Source organism: Primulina tabacum, chromosome 16 (genome assembly GCF_025594145.1).
Source record: "Primulina tabacum isolate GXHZ01 chromosome 16, ASM2559414v2, whole genome shotgun sequence".
Classification (NCBI taxonomy): Eukaryota; Viridiplantae; Streptophyta; class Magnoliopsida; order Lamiales; family Gesneriaceae; genus Primulina; species Primulina tabacum.
The window spans coordinates 33,289,547-33,305,909 of NC_134565.1; the positions used below are offsets into that span (position 1 = coordinate 33,289,547).

The 16,363-nt window shown below is 35.5% G+C and overlaps 4 protein-coding genes across 5 annotated transcripts in view; 1 reads left to right on the forward strand and 3 right to left on the reverse strand.

The window, feature by feature from the left end:
- Positions 1–787: 787 nt before the first annotated feature.
- Positions 788–2,702, reverse strand: LOC142530136 (UDP-glycosyltransferase 73C11-like). The gene is made up of 2 exons (XM_075635927.1): positions 1,993–2,702; positions 788–1,789 (listed from the first exon to the last, which is right to left on the reverse strand). The coding sequence occupies exons 1-2, from the start codon at positions 2,614–2,616 to the stop codon at positions 932–934; spliced, it is 1,482 nt and encodes a 493-aa protein (XP_075492042.1). The 5' UTR covers positions 2,617–2,702; the 3' UTR covers positions 788–931.
- Positions 2,703–5,492: 2,790 nt separating this feature from the next.
- LOC142529670 (UDP-glycosyltransferase 73C5-like) lies at positions 5,493–7,262 on the forward strand. The gene has a single exon (XM_075635269.1). It carries the CDS (start codon positions 5,703–5,705, stop codon positions 7,191–7,193), a length of 1,491 nt encoding a protein of 496 aa, XP_075491384.1. The 5' UTR covers positions 5,493–5,702; the 3' UTR covers positions 7,194–7,262.
- A 2,761-nt stretch (positions 7,263–10,023) lies between these two features.
- On the reverse strand, positions 10,024–11,726 carry LOC142529663 (UDP-glycosyltransferase 73C4-like). The gene is given in 2 exon segments (XM_075635259.1): positions 10,024–10,750; positions 10,752–11,726. Coding segments are annotated over 2 exon segments (1,497 nt in total). The 5' UTR covers positions 11,625–11,726; the 3' UTR covers positions 10,024–10,126.
- Positions 11,727–12,643: 917 nt separating this feature from the next.
- LOC142528666 (protein SHOOT GRAVITROPISM 6) overlaps positions 12,644–16,363 on the reverse strand; it is a 37,467-nt gene continuing 33,747 nt past the window's right edge. For both annotated transcript variants that reach the window (XM_075633757.1, XM_075633756.1), the window contains 6 exons: positions 14,779–14,877; positions 14,026–14,097; positions 13,858–13,943; positions 13,684–13,777; positions 13,342–13,449; positions 12,644–13,257 (listed from right to left, as the gene is read on the reverse strand). In XM_075633757.1, the coding sequence (XP_075489872.1) occupies positions 13,075–13,257; positions 13,342–13,449; positions 13,684–13,777; positions 13,858–13,943; positions 14,026–14,097; positions 14,779–14,877 (642 nt within the window). In that variant the 3' untranslated portion in view covers positions 12,644–13,074. The remainder of the gene's footprint in view (positions 13,258–13,341; positions 13,450–13,683; positions 13,778–13,857; positions 13,944–14,025; positions 14,098–14,778; positions 14,878–16,363) is intronic.

Sequence of the window (16,363 nt, forward strand, 5' to 3'; positions counted from 1 at the left end):
ACAGTCTCGTAAGAGACCTACTTTACGAAGATATATGCTCATAATCACTACTCGTGTGTAAATTCATATGCCTCTTTTTTCTTAAGTTCACGACATATAAAAAAAAAATTTCAAGTTGATAACCATAATTTTGGGCTCGTGGGTTTAAAATTTGATTGACAATGTGCTTTAATTAGAGCAAGAGTAATTGACTATTTGGGCTAATCGCAATCGCTTCACAATTTGATAATCGATACACTTTTAAGCCCTAATTCAAGGGAGACGAAATCTTCTCTTCTCCAACATTTTGTGTAACCAACTCACAATATAAATTTATGCATGTATTGATTATAAAAAATTAAAAGAAGATATAACCCATTAAATAATTAAGAATATTAAAAGGAATGATAATGATAATGTTGCAGAAGATTTTTTCCTCAAATTTTGAAGACTTTTTAGAGGGTGTTTTTAGAACTTATAAGTTCTTTTGAACAACTTATAAATTATTTCATGAGAAAAAAAAAAAAAAAAAAACTCTACGAATTGAAGTCAAATAAAACGTCCCTCTAACTGATGTCGTGAAAGGTTTGAAACGAAGCCAATGACAACCATATATTTGCATAGGCGAATCCATGCAAAAACACAAAAATCCTCGTGAGATGATTTCACGGATCAATTTCGTGGGTCGAATATCTTATTTGGGTCATATGCTAACAGTATTACTTTTTATTGTGAATATCGATAGGATTGACCCGTCTCACATATAAACATTCGTGAGACCGTCTCACAAGATACCTACTCATGGAAAAATTGATTGATTACACCGGAAATAACATTGTCCAAAGTTGAATCTACATAGAACTGATTGTAGAACAATCATTTAAAATTAAATAAATAAACAAACAGAAAGTTTGATGAATCAAATTGGATGGCTACACAGATAAACAGATCACTAAACTGACTTCTTTTGTTTAGCTAATTTTGCGATATCTTCGATCAACAACTTGATGTTTAAGCAAGACGATCCTCCAGCTTTGACCGATCTTTTCGCCATTTTCCCAAGCTCTTGTGCCATTCTCCTCCTTTCACATCCCTCTTCTCCTTGATCCATTACCATCTCGACCGCGGCCTGAATTCTGTCCCTCGTCACCTTGGCCTCCGGCTTTTCTGGCTCCCCCAAATGTATCGCAACTCGAGCTCCGACTCCAACTCCAATCTTCAAAACCTGCACGACTAACTTTTGATTCAAAAACTGCTCACCAAACAACGGAAATGTGACCATCGGCAAACCGGCACAAACACTTTCCAGAGTCGAGTTCCATCCACAGTGCGTCAAGAATCCTCCCACTGCAGGGTGCGACAGAATCAACACCTGTGGGGCCCAACCCCGAATCAAAAGGCACCTTTCTCTCGTCCTTTCCTCGAACCCTTCCTCCGAAATCCACTTCTCGATTTCTTTGGATTCTGATCCAGCATTCATGACCAAAATAAACGGATGATTCGATGCTTCTAGCCCCAAAGCAAGCTCAATAAACTGTGGAGCCGAAAGGCGCGCAAGGCTTCCGAGACAGGCGTAGATTACAGAACCTGGCCGCCTACTGTCAAACCATTTCAAGCACTGAGCTGCATCAATGGAGGCTTGATTACCTCTCTCTGCCCTGTCTAAATTGTCATCAATTGAAAGGGATAACGGTCCTATACTCCAAACTTTGCCGCCTCTAATCTTTTTAAACTCATCCACATATCCATTTTCTAGCTCTTCAAAGCTGTTCACCACCACTCCATATGCCTCTGACTCCGTTATTCTCACCTTTATTAGTTTCATCATAAATAAATCTTGAGTGATATTTGTGATAACAAGGTACAAAAATTAAATCTCGTCAGTTTTTACACTCTACTACACACACACACAGAGAGAGAGAGAGAGATATATATATATATATATATATATATAGATAACATATTAAAATTTGAATCAAAATCCAGGATGAAAGTGGATTTTTACTACCGAACCTGTTCTCGAAACTCGAAAAAATCACTGGTTCCTGGGTTAAACAATCCCGGAAGCTGAAGCTTTGTGAACTCAATTTCATCCGGCAAACCAGGCACAAGAAATGGCACTGTTTCCGGAACACTTTCATGAACCTTCGAAACATACAAATTATGCATCACCAGCTGGGTAAAACAGCTCATCCCATCAAAAGTAATCCTCGGAATCTCAAATTTCTTGCAGGCCTCCGCCATCCACGGCAGATGTTTGTCGCAGATTACGCAGCTAGGGATGGGATTCATTTCTTCCAATTTTTCTTCCACAATCGCCTGCAAGAGTTTGATAGCGCCGAAGAAATTCTGGATTAGTTGGTAAGAGGGGAGAGTATCGGCGCTTTCGCATCCCACCGGCAATCCAGCTTCCTCGGACGGAAACCTGATCTGGAGAAGCTGGATTGGTAATCCGGACACGGCGGCTCGATTGACCACTGAACTGAATCGATTGAAATTCAAGGGGGTGAGCATGATTGTTACGTTAACGCCGTGTCTGGCCAGCACCTTGGCCATGTCTATCATCGGAATTACGTGGCCGGGGGCCATAAAAGGGATCAAAAGGAAGTTCAGGTGCTCTGGTTGTATACCCGCCATTGAAACGGCTTTTCGAGTTCTCCAGTTTGAATGCGGTCGAAATAAGAACACTACAAATTTATTCTGCTCTCATTGAATAATTTCTCATTCTAGTTTACGTGCAATGATACCATAACTTCATCTCAGCCATTTTATGTTGACATTATAATAATTCTGTATTTAAAAAATAGAATAAAATTACACATTATGTTAAAAAAAGTTATAATTTCACGTAATTAAATTACAAAACTTCACGTAATTTTAAAAAGCACAACATAATTTTAAAACATATAACAAAAAAAGTCACAATATTAAAAAGCGGATGAATTTCACAATAAAGAAAAAAAGTTATTTATAAAAAAAAAGATTGGATTTTGTACAATATAGCCGTTGAGTTTTTATATATATTTTTCTTATTTTTTCTAAAAAAAATATTTTTTAAAAATTAAATAATGGTTGAAATGATCTGACCGAGGTGAAGTCAGGAACTAAAAAGATCGAATGGACAACTCAGTATCGATCTCGAGACTCATTTCAAATTTGAATTTTTATACCAGATGAACTATAAGTCATTCAATACATTATTGTGGCATATAAAATAAGACTTTATATTACTCATTGTATTTAGCAATGAGAATTTTTAATACAATGACATATTTTTATCGAATATTAATTATATTTACAAATGACTCATATTTTGTTAAACTTTTATTTTTTGAGTAATTATGCTTAATTTGTTCCATCAATTTTTTCATATTATTTTGTAATTTTCGCACAAAATATTATTATGTTATTAAACTATTTTACTTATAGTTTGTTCGTTTTTTTTTTAAAAAAAATCAGATCCATGTATATTTCTATGCATTACATATTAAAAAAAATTCCTTGAAAGTAAAATCACTCCTAATACCGAAGCTAAGTTGGGCCAAGACAAATATTCGTGTGAAACGGTCTCACAGATCGTATTTTGTGAGGCAGATATCTTATTTGGGTCATCCATGAAAAAATATTATTTTTTATGTTAAGAGAATTACTTTTTATTGCGAATATCGGTAGTGTTGATCCGTCTCATATATAAAGATTCGTGAGACCGTCTCACAAGAGACCTACTTTTGAGCGAATTCATGAGTCGCTAAATTCGCCGAATTAGGGCAATGTTGAGTGGATGCCCCAGAAACACTGGAGTAAAACCTTCTGATCTTCTTTTCCTCAAGTGCATCCATAGTAAACGGAGATGGTTGAAGTATATATTATTTAACACTATAAGAGTGAAATGAAAAATATTTTTGGATTCCAAGATATAATTTATGTCATCGCTACCCCTATCTTTAGTGGGGAATCGAAATTCTTCTCATTCTCAAGAAATCTTTCATTTCTCGTTCTGGTAGTTTTTCTTTTAGCTAGGAGTTTTTTTTCCCCAAATAATCAGAGGGTTTTTGTCCCATAATCCACGTAGTTTTTTACGTTTGCTCGTGATGCATGAACATTTACTCATGACATTTTATGTCACCCAAATACATAGGTGTAAACAATTTCGGAACAAATTGTTACATAAGATATAAGAATTTGTTTTATTCTCATGATCAGGGATTGAGATAAATCGAGTCGGGATTTTTTTAGTGGTTTTTTGTATACATATATTGACTGATTTTAAATGTAATAAGAAAACAATTAAACGAATGCTCGTTCTAGATTAAACTTATAAATATAAATATTGCCCAAAAAATCAAATAAAAATATTTAACATTTAAATGAGAAGTCTGCACGCAGTCACGTGTACTGCTTCCACACGATATGTGTAGAAGACAGAGATGAAAAATCCAAAATTTGCTGTTATGTATGAATTAGCTGTTATATTCGTTTGTTCACTAGTGAGAAATAGATCGAAAATTGAGAAAGAAATGGATCGAGTTATTTTTACAAAGATATATAATAAATATCTTTGTTAGTTTGTTTTTGAAAAATTCTGAGTATCTTTAAAAGTAAACATGCAAGACCACTTATTTTAGAAAATGAGTAAATCTCTTGTGAGACGATCTCACGAATTTTTATCTGTGAGACATATCAATCCTATCGATATTCACAATAAAAAGTAATACTCTTAGCATGAAAAGTAATACTTTTTCATGGATAACCCAAATAAGAGATCTGTCTCACAAAATATGACTCGTGAGACCGTCTCACATAAGTTTTTACCTTAGAAAATTGTCAACTATTAATAGAAACTAATATGATTTTAAATTGATTGATTATTCGACATTCACATCAATCTTTAGCCAGCACGTAAATTTTATTCAAATAAGATCCTTTGAGATTACATTTTTGGAAAAACTTGTACTTTATTTGAATAATAATATGTTAGAAACATGGTCATTTTTGGTGATTTAATTAGGTTGTCGATTCAATTTATAATTACAAAGTCTAACTGACTTCAAGAAGAAAACTAAGTAATCATGGGTAAAAGTTTTCTAAGAGTCTAACCGACTACCGAACTAAACTGATATTGTGTGAGAAATACTGATAAGCAAACTGATCTAAGGACAACTGATGGAACATAACTGACAGTTTATTTCAAGATCGATCAGCCAAAATCCAAACATTATCCGAAAAATATCAATATACTCAGTGATTAAGAATTAAAACTTCGGTGAAATATGAGATAAAGTTTTCTGCATCAACAATAACTGATTCTGAGCAAAATATCAGAATTCCACCCTACAAGTTTCTACGAAAAACATGCTTTGTACTCATCCAAGAGCCTACTTCACGCAGTAGTCTTGGGTAGTGGTGTATGAAAAATCTTCCATAGTGTTGACGCATTCCAATGAACACAGGGAAAAAAAAAACAAGTGAACCATATTATTTTGTTTTTTTTAATGAGTATAACCATGTATAGATGGCGTACTTTGATTGCTTTCCTCAAGAATATCACCTCTTTTCAAAATAAATAAATAAATAAACGTAGAACAAGCAGCAAATTTTGATACAATTGTCAAATTCCACAAACTAACGAGAAAAACACCAACTTTCCAAGAATCCATTCTTTTGTTGGAGGCATAATCAAGCTCAAACCTCAAAGTCCTCGAAAATCTTCATCCATTTTTGCCATGGCCACTCAATCCCACAAGCTCCACTTCATCCTGTTCCCTCTCATGGCTCCGGGGCACATGATTCCCATGATAGACATTGCGAAATTACTCGCACAGCGAGGTGTGGTAGTCACGATAATCACCACCCCCGTCAATGCCAACAGATTCAGCACAACGATTGATCGTGCGACAGAATCAGGCCTGGAAATTCATCTCCTCAAAATCCGGTTTCCATCCTCGGAAGCAGGGTTACCCGAAGGGTGCGAGAATCTTGATTCGCTCCCCTCCCTGGATTTGGCTTCGAATTTCTTCGTAGCCCTTAGTTTATTGCAGAAAGAAGTGGGAGAATTGTTTGAGGAGCTAAAACCTCGGCCGAACTGCCTGATTTCAGACATGGGTTTGCCCTGGACTACACGACTTGCTGAAAAGTTTCAGATCCCTAGAATAGTTTTCCATGGAACTTGCTGTTTCTCCCTCTTGTGCTCCCATAATATTGTATCCTCCAAGATTCTTGATACATTGAGTTCAGATTCGGAGCAATTCGAGGTTCCGAATTTGCCTGATTCTATCAGATTAAGAAAATTCCAGGTTACTGGTTCCACGAATAGGAACTCGTCTGCTATAAAAGATGTTGCAGATCAAATCAGAGCTGCAGAAAAGACATCATTCGGGGTAGTGGTGAATAGTTTTCAAGAATTGGAGGCTGAGTATGTGAAGGAGTATACCAAAGCCAAAGGTGAAAAGGTGTGGTGCATTGGCCCAGTTTCGTTGTGCAACAAAAATAGCCTGGATTTGGTCGACAGAGGAAACAAAGCTTCCATCAATGAGAAAGACTGTCTAAAATGGCTCGATTCACACGAGCCCGGATCAGCGATTTACGCCAGTCTTGGGAGCTTATCGCGCCTAATAACACCACAAATGATTGAACTTGCACTTGGTCTGGAGGAATCGAACAGGCCTTTTATTTGGTCGTTGGGAGGAGGCGACAAATCAGGTGAACTGGAGAGATGGATCCTGGAAAACGGATTTGAAGAAAGGGTTAGTGGAAGAGGACTCATAATCAGGGGATGGGCTCCCCAAGTTCTGATTCTGTCACATAAAGCCATCGGAGGATTCTTGACGCATGCCGGATGGAACTCGACGCTCGAAGGGATTTCGGCAGGGGTGCCAATGGTGACATGGCCACTTTTTGCAGAGCAATTTTGCAACGAGAAACTGGTCGTGGAAGTGCTGAAGATTGGGGTGAATATTGGTGTGGAAACGCCTGTCAAGTGGGGAGATGAAGAAAAAGTTGGAGTTCTGGTTAAAAGTGATGATGTCAAGAAAGCTTTGGATATGGTGATGGATGGAGGGGAAAATGGAGAAGAAAGGAGGAGAAAAGCTAGGGAGCTTGGAGAAATGGCGAAGAAGGCTATCGACGGAGGCTCTTCTTATGGGAATATGACAAGTTTGATCAAAGAGATTATCACAAAATCAAATCTTGATGGCCCAGAGATCATTCTTGTATAGAAGAGGCCACACTAGCAAGCAACTGCACTTGGCTTCTTTAAAATTGTGTTGCATGTTTCAATCATATAATTTTTTTTTTCCGATTATTTTAAATATATATTTCAGTATTTTATTTTTTTTACTATTATAATCTCATTAACTAAGTTTTGGAAAATTATACAACTATTTTTTGAATAATTAAATTAATTATTATCATTATTACTTATTTTACCCACGTGAAAATCTGAATAAAAAATAGAAGTTATAGGATCGTGAATTAACAACTTTTTCATTTTATTCTATATTTTATGTAAGCCTACGTAAATATATATAAGGATATACTCTATTATCTAGAAGTGTGAAGATGACGACTTTGTTTTTTCATTCTCATTCTATGTAAACCTATATATATAACAAAGAAAAATCAAATTTGAACTATGGCATAAGAGTAAATAAATAATTCTATTATATGTTTACACATTTATTAGATTTGGTAAAAACTTGTGTGAGATGATATCACGAGTCGTATTTTGTGAGACAGATCTTTTATTTGAGTCATCCTGAAAAATATTAATTTTTATTGTGAATATCGGTAGGATTGACCCGTCTCACAAATAAAAATTCGTGAGCATGAGGTTGTGTATCGATTACCGAGAATTGAACAAGGTAACGATCAAGAACAAGCACACATTACCAAGGATCGATGACTTATTCGATCAGCTGCAAGGAGCTACGGTGTTCTCTAAGATAGATCTACGTTCTGAGTATCATCAACTGAAGGTAAAATATCGTACGCGCTCGCTAAATATCCAACAAAATAATTTGAATTGGATTCCACAAGAAAACAAGTTTGAGCATATTTGAGTCCGCTCAAATTCGATAGACAAAAACTTGTGTGAGACGGTCTCACGAGTCGTATTTTGTGATACGGATCTCTTATTTGGATCATCCATGAAAAAATATTACTTTTTATGCTAAGAATATTACTTTTTATTGTGAATATCGGTAGGATTGACCCGTATCACAGATAAAGATTCGTGAGACCGTCTCACAAGAAAAATACGCTAACAATTATTACTATATATATATCGGGTTTTTCCCCCCTAGAAAAACCCTTTTTAAAATTTTCAAATTTGAGATTTTTTTTAAAAAAATATCACTTTTTCATTTGGCTAATAATATAATATATAATAAAAAAAATCAATTCATAATTGAATGGTCAACACATATAGCTAATAATATTAGGGGAAAAAATGTGGTTTTTGTTACAGATGCTAATCAAGGCTAATATTGAGATAATAAGTTGATTGGTTAAGCGAAGACATGGGCAATTCAAGAGGCATCGGTGCATTAATATTTCTTGTTATATTATAATAATCAGATATTAATTAGTCACGATAATATATTTAATGTACTAAAGGTTGTGAATAGGAGGATCGGTTTTATTATTTTAAATTGGCACTTTATATATGTATATTGAATCTAAACAACTATACGTACACTCATTTTCAAAATTCTTATTTGTAACGACATATTGCATTTGGAATGATGTATTTGAAATCAGTGAATTCGATTATATTTTTATTATTAATAATGAAATAAATATATGAAATCTTAAATTCATATTTTTATTAACACATTAGTTATATAAAATAGAATGAATTTCAAATTCTTATATTATTTCATAAATTTGAAATTCATCATAATTAACATAAAACATTGTATAAACATACAACGAGTGAATTTTAAATTTTAATCATTGCTTATATGAAATTACAGAAATACATTTGAAATCCATCAATCCAAATGCAATGTTAATAAAATTTTGATTTGTCTTGCTCTTACTACTATTTTCGTTCATTCATTTAATTTTTTTTAACATTTTCATGTTGAATTAATCTTGTTTATTATACAAGAAGAATAATTGTTTAAGCCGAAGGAACAAATAATTTGAAATTAATGTCTTACTAGTTAACTACATTGTTTTGATTTCCTATTAAAAAGTATATACTTTTGAAATAATTTAATTCAACAAAACTAATCGAAAAAATATGAAAATTTCGAAATCCTATGATTTCACGTATTATTTTAAATATTGATAATAAAATAATATATTTGATTGTTCATATTTCAAATCTTGATCCTATAAATTATATAATAGGTTTTTTTTTAAAAGAGTTACTACAATCTTTCTTTTAATTATATAATTAATTATGAAATTTCATTATATCAATTGACCATTTAATTGTAATTATTATCCTCCATTAACTTCCACTTTAATTCACCAACAATTTCTTCATTACTTATATATTAAGTATATTTTCCTTTTGTGATAGTAAAACATAGGAGCCACAAAATTTAATATATTTGGCCATTAGCCTAAAAAAAACATTGGGTCGATCATGTATTTTCTATTAGTTTCTTTTTCTGAAAAAGTTAACCAATGTGCTCTTTCATTATACATGTTCATTGTATAAATTACGCGTTCTCACGTGCAACACACGTACCCGTTGTTAGTAGAGATACAAAAAAAAAAAAAAAAAACTTGTATGTAAATTTGGTTTTCCGATGATTTTTTTTTAATTTGTATGAAAAAACAAACCATAATGGACTGATAAAATATTATTTTAGATTTGAATGAACATGCCGTTTCAAACGTTTAAATTTTTAAAAATCCAAAATATGATGATCTTTAGCACTTAGTATCATGGAATCAAGTGATCCTTTATATTCCTACTGACCATTATTGGCTCAATTTCTTTTCATTTGGGGTCAAGCGGTTGGATCTCATTAATTATACACTAAAAAACAATAAAACGAGCAAGAAAAAATAAAGGAGAAGAACAGCAGAAATGCGTTTTAAAGAATTCACTGCAGTGGCGAGAACCAAATTAACCCCAGTACAATCTATAATTATGTCTTAATGGACTACAATTTTGTCATATTTTCATGATCTAATAAAATGCACCATTTTCAGACAGGATTGCTTCATTTTCTTGATACATGATGACATCTTGTATAAGCAACTCAATGTTTTTGAATGAAGAACCTCCTTCCTCTGTTGCTCTTTTGGCCATTTCACCCAGTTTTCGAGCTCGTTTTCGTCTGTCTTCCCCTTCCTCTCCTCCATCCATTAGCTCACCAATGATCGTTTTGATCTCATCATGTTTAACCAACACTCCCACCTTTTCCTCCTCTCCAAGGAGGACAGGCAATTCAACACCTACTCTTACACCGGTCTTGATCACATGGACGATAAACTTTTCGTTGCAAAACTGTTCCGCAAACACCGGCCATGTTATCATTGGCAAGCCTGCAGTTATTCCTTCAAGCGTCGAGTTCCATCCGCAATGCGTCAAAAACCCTCCGACTGATGGATGAGAAAGTATCATCACTTGCGGTGCCCACCCATGGATCAAAAACCCTCTCCCGTCGGTGTCGAGTTTCTCTTCGAATAGCCTTTCTTTTAATTCATCTGATGCATTTCTGATAACCCATATGAAGGGTCGATTCGAAGCTTGTAAGGCTAAACCGAGCTCCATCAATTGCGAAGTGGAAACACGGGACAGGCTTCCAATGACAGACGTATATAACGGAGGCTTTTTCTTGTAAATCTAGCCATTTTAAACATTTATCTTCATCAATGGATGCTTTATTCCCCCTCTCAGCGATATCTAGCCCATCTATGTTGCATAACGAAACGGGACCGACGGACCAGAGCTTTTTACCATCTCTTACTTTCATGTACTCTTTCAAGTATTCAGGCTCCAAATCATGAAAAGTATTTATCACTGCTCCAAATGCTTCATCCTCGGCTCGTCTCATTTGGTCCTTAATTTCATTCCAGTTCGAATCCAACTGATTAACGGTTCCCCGAATCTGAGCTTTGGTGATTTCAATTCTATCGGGCAATCCCGGCACCACAAAATACTCGAAATCAGAAGCTATGGCTTCAAAATCCTTGGAAATTTTCAACATGTACATGCATAAAAGAGAAAAGCAACTGGTCCCATGAAACATAAGTCTAGGAATATGCAAGACTTTACCAAGATTTGAAGCCCACGTAAAACACATATCAGCAATCAAACAGTTGACCCGCGGTTCGAGTTCTTCAATGATTTCTCGAACCTGGTCTTTCAACATGCCGACAGCGACGAAAAACTTCGCAGCATCCTCCATCGATGCCAGCATGTCGAAATTCTCGCACCCTTCGGGCAGCCCGGCTTCGACACACGGCAACTTTAGATGCACGACTCTGATATTGAGTTGACAATCTATTGCTCGATTGATCACGTTTTCGAATCTTTTTCCATTGTGAGGACTGGTTAAAATGGTGATAATGGCTCCTCTCTTCGCCAGCAACCTTGCTATGTCAACCATGGGGATCGTATGGCCCTGAGCCATGAAAGGAAGCAACGCAAAGTGAGGTTTTTGGCATTCATCTACGGCCATGGTACCTACGTATACGTACGTCACTCTCTGCAGGAAAGACAATGGGGTTGGATTATCTAGAAATTTTTTATTAAAGCTTAGTGGTCTGTTTTCATTGTCTGGCTGTAAGATTAGTTATCTTTATATCTCGCGTGAGAATTTGTCGCTTATTTGCGGATGATGCAAGAGCATACATAAGCAGATATATGTTATCGTGATGTCCTGAATTCTTGTGGCTATTACAATCGGAAAAGGGTTTCCGTTGGTTACTTTAGGCGGTTATCGGACACAAAATAGAACATTCTTCTTGGACAAAATGTGAGCTTGGCATGCACGCACAGTGAGGACCAAGCAACTTGGCTAGATATATTGTCAGTTCCGGAAATAAAGGACTAATTAAAAACGCGACATCACACGTCAATTTCTCATTTACTGGCTCTTTTATCTCCCTATTTTTTTAATTATAATTCTAGTTTTTTTATTCGAAAGTACTTATATGCCACTACACAATATTTATGTAACATTAGCGTCATATCCTAGAAAAGGACTAAAATTATCAAAAGAAACAAAACCAGCCGAAAATTTTGACAACATGTAAAACTTAATTTCTTTTTGTTTTAATTGTAACATTGAGTTAAGAGTAGGTCTCTTGTGAGACTATCTCACGAATCTTTATTTGTGAAACGGGTCAATCCTACTGATTTTTAGCATAAAAAGTAATATTTTTTCATTAAATCTGTCTCACAAAATACGATTCATGAAACCATCTCACACAGATTTTTTATTTAAGTTAATAAGCATCCCCTGGCGAATTCAATCGGTTACATTCGAATGTAACGAAACATAATCGATTCCATTTATCTTCATCATTTTCGGTTGCGTTCGATTGCTTTCGAATCTTACGAAACATAATCTAACATGCAAATGAATCAGGATCGAGCTAGCTCGCATGTTGTTTACGGTAGCTTGATTATTATTACAAGATCGAGCTAGAACTCGAGCCAAATTTAGAATTTGTGTGTTTGAATGGACAAGGTACCGAATCCGTGCATAAAACAGAACTATTTAGGGCTCATGCACAATATCAAGGCAAATAATTTGTAAGAACTACAACGACGCTTTTCGTTTGTATAAACTTTAGATGCTGGGAAACTACACGAAATAGTCTCGCGAGTAACGAAATACACAACCAGTATCTATCTACATGACATAATATACATAGGGCTTTATTTGCATGCATATACACACACAAAATTTACCTCGCATCTATCTATACACACTCGAATGTTGTCATAAGAGATTCAAGAGCCATCTTCATTAACAAAGCACTGCTCCTCGTACTGCTCGATGAACGACGAATGTTACCGATGATGCTGCTGATCCAAGAACCATATTTCTTGTGGCACATTCAATGTTGGTGATTGGTTCTAGTTAAGACGTCATCAAATTTGCAAACTAGTCTTGAACCATATCAAGTTCTCCTAGAAGAATCAGACTCACTTCCAGCCAGGATGGAGTTCCCCGGATCGAGCCGAGCAACTTCCCATGAACTTGGATTTGTTGACTTCAGTAGTAAACCAAGAGCCGAGGAACATGTAGCTCTAACAATTGCGTCTGATGACCGGATTATCTTTCCAACCAACATTCCAAACACCTAAGAAAGGAAAGAAACGAATGTTTAAATTTTTTTTTTTTGCTGTATTTCAACAGAATCAATAGAGCGCATTCAAATGAGAACCTGGCTGTGGTAAAGGGCCGAAATATGCTGATCATTTGCAACAGAAATTACACTGCTACACAAATAAATAGCGTTTGCTTGTATTACTGGCCAAGGAGCTTCAAATGCCTGCACATCAATGACATGCCAACCCAGAAGATTTTTTCAATAAAATTCTATTATAATGATAACAAGGACGAATAATTTGACAACTTTTAGGAATTAAAAGATCTTGTCAAGGACTATGATTTTAAAGGGCAGAATAAAAATCAACTGCATGCTTTCTTCTCTCCCCATTTCTCCCTCATTTCGTAATTCACGGATAAGATGGGCAATAGCAAAAACTCGTATAAAAATGTGGACCTGTATTATTGAAGCCAAGTATGTTTCAACCAAGGAAGGTATATGCTCAGTAAATTGCTTAGCCAGGTCTCTCAGGAAATCTTCATAGTCACTTCTGATGTGGTACAGGCACAAAAGAGGGGTGTTTATACAAGGAAAGAAAAAAATCCCTGGTGTGGATCTGTTGGTACATACCGATGATCGGAACTGAAACGATGAGTGTTTACAAGAGCAGCCATACCATCAAATTCCAAAAGAGGAACAATGGATTTGAAAGTGTTCTGTGAAGAAAAGTAAAGTGATTCATGATCTTTCCCTGGATAAGGTAGGCAATATAGCAAAAGAACAGCAAGGGATTATTACCCGGCAAGCTCGTCGTACCCCAAGATCATCATCATGAAGATGCAACGCTAAACGTGGAAAGGCTGCATGAACCTGGTAAAGTAAATAAAGTCTTATTTGAACCTCGAGTATGTGAGAGAAGTTTTGAAATCAGTAAATTAGTCAACCAGAAATACAAAAAAAAATCTGCTTTCAACAATATAAAAGAGGCAGGATCATGATGATACTAAAGATGAAATAATGATAAAAGGAAGGAGCAATTATTAATATCCAGGGTGGGTTCGTAAGACCACTTTGGAAAACATCGAAATGAGTCCCTCCAATTAAATAACCATATGCCAGCAATCCGGTAAGCGGATCTAGCTTTCTATAATTTTTGGTGCAGCCATAGTAGAAGTTTGAGAATTACTTAGTTTGTTTTGTTTACCAAACCCGCCTGATTTAAAAAGGTTTGGATCATGATGATGATTGATGATAATGGCTGATCTATTTTTAAGAATAATGAAAAAATAATCAGTACATTTGCTGATTTCAGACCATATGTCATCCAAGTTTTTAGTATATTTCCTAATTGGTTTGCTTAAGGGTTAATGTAATATTATTTTTCAAAATTGTAATTATCTAATTGGTCTGCTTAAGGGCTAACATAATATATTTTTCTAAATTGTAAGAACCAATTAACTAAAAAAACATTAAGATAACCAAAAATTTAATATTTTCAAGAATATCTGAATGAAAACTGGCAACGCTACAAAATCACAGTGATTAAAAGACCTGCTCAATGAATGCATCATGCTGCCTCCCAGACCCATAGCTGCTAAGCGCTCCAAGGGCTGAAAATGCGTTGGCTCTGATTTTAGCATTCATGCACATCTGGAAAAAAAGAATCCATATAAACAGATAGCCTTCTGACCAAGTAGATGACCAAGCTTAAAAATTGTTAGCAACTCCAATGAATCCAAAAGAACAGTATAAACTGAATTTTAACATTTGAAGGCAAAATAATATGAGAAAAAAAAATGCCAAAAAAGGTAATTAAAGCTCTGCATTTGGGTTCAACCATAATGGTGACCAGAACTCAAAGTTCAATAGCATCAATCTTCAGAGCACTGCCACAACATCATGTATTCTAATTTTGGGGCTGAACTGATGGCTACTATGATCGGTTTGGAAATTTGCCTGGAACATCGTTGTTTTTCTCTCTACCTTGAATCAGATTTTCTCATCTTTTTGACCATCACCAAATTCGATTGCTCGGACTGGGAACTAAATCATCTCCGGACAAGAATTTGCTCTATTTTTCTTGTCAAAAGTGAGACTTTGACCTAACTCAACCTCAAGAGCTAGCTTAAGGAGGGAAGATTGTCAAAAGTCCATATATACAGCTCTCAAAGAATTAATCAAGCTGACGTGGGACATTTAACACACCCTTCCACGCCAAGGAATGAACAACTGGAGCGTGAAGTTTACAAGAAATTATCGAGTGACTCATAGAGCAGTCCAACATAATATGGGTCTTGACTCTAATACCATGTTAAGAATGAGACTTCGACATAACTCAACCCTAAAACCTAGCTCAATGGAGGAGGACAGTTCAAGTCCACATAAACAATTCTCGAGGAATTAATCAACACATAACGGTGGAACCTGAGCTAAGATATGAACCTGGCTCTGATATCATGTTAAGATTCCCGCTTCAAATGTTCATTCTAGGGCCACCGCTATGTGTTGGACTGCCTTATGGGCGACCGATAATGTAAATTCACGCTCCAGATGTTCATTCATGCACGTGAAGGGTGTATGTTAGATGTCTCACATCGGTTGAATTAAGTTTTTGAACATTGTATATATTACTTTGACAATCTTTCCCCAGTTAAGCTAACTTTTGGTGTTGAGTTAGTACCTCCAAGTTTCAATATTAACACTTCTAGAATTTCTAGTTCAAATATCTCACACGTATAAGGAAAAGGGAAACATGTTGCGGATGCGCTAGCGGATACAGCCTTCGAAGAAAGTTGGTTTCAATTATTTTCAGAAGATCTGCTTCCCAGGAGAATCAAAGTTCTTTACAGAATGGATCAGATAGGGTGCTCATAGATACGGTTCTTCCCGGATCACCTAGTGATGTTTGGATACATTATTTTGGCGTGCTATGTAATCCTGGTCATATTTCAGTTATTGAAAGGTCTCAGAATAGTCCCCCTCCCATATACGTTGCTTTCTTGTGTTCAATAAAGATGGTCTTGCTCTAAAAAATGCATGTATCCCACATAACTAGTTGATTATGCAAAGATGGGCACTAACCAAAGGAAAAGTTTATCTTACACGTGGCTCTGCAGTCTCACTCGCGCACAATAAA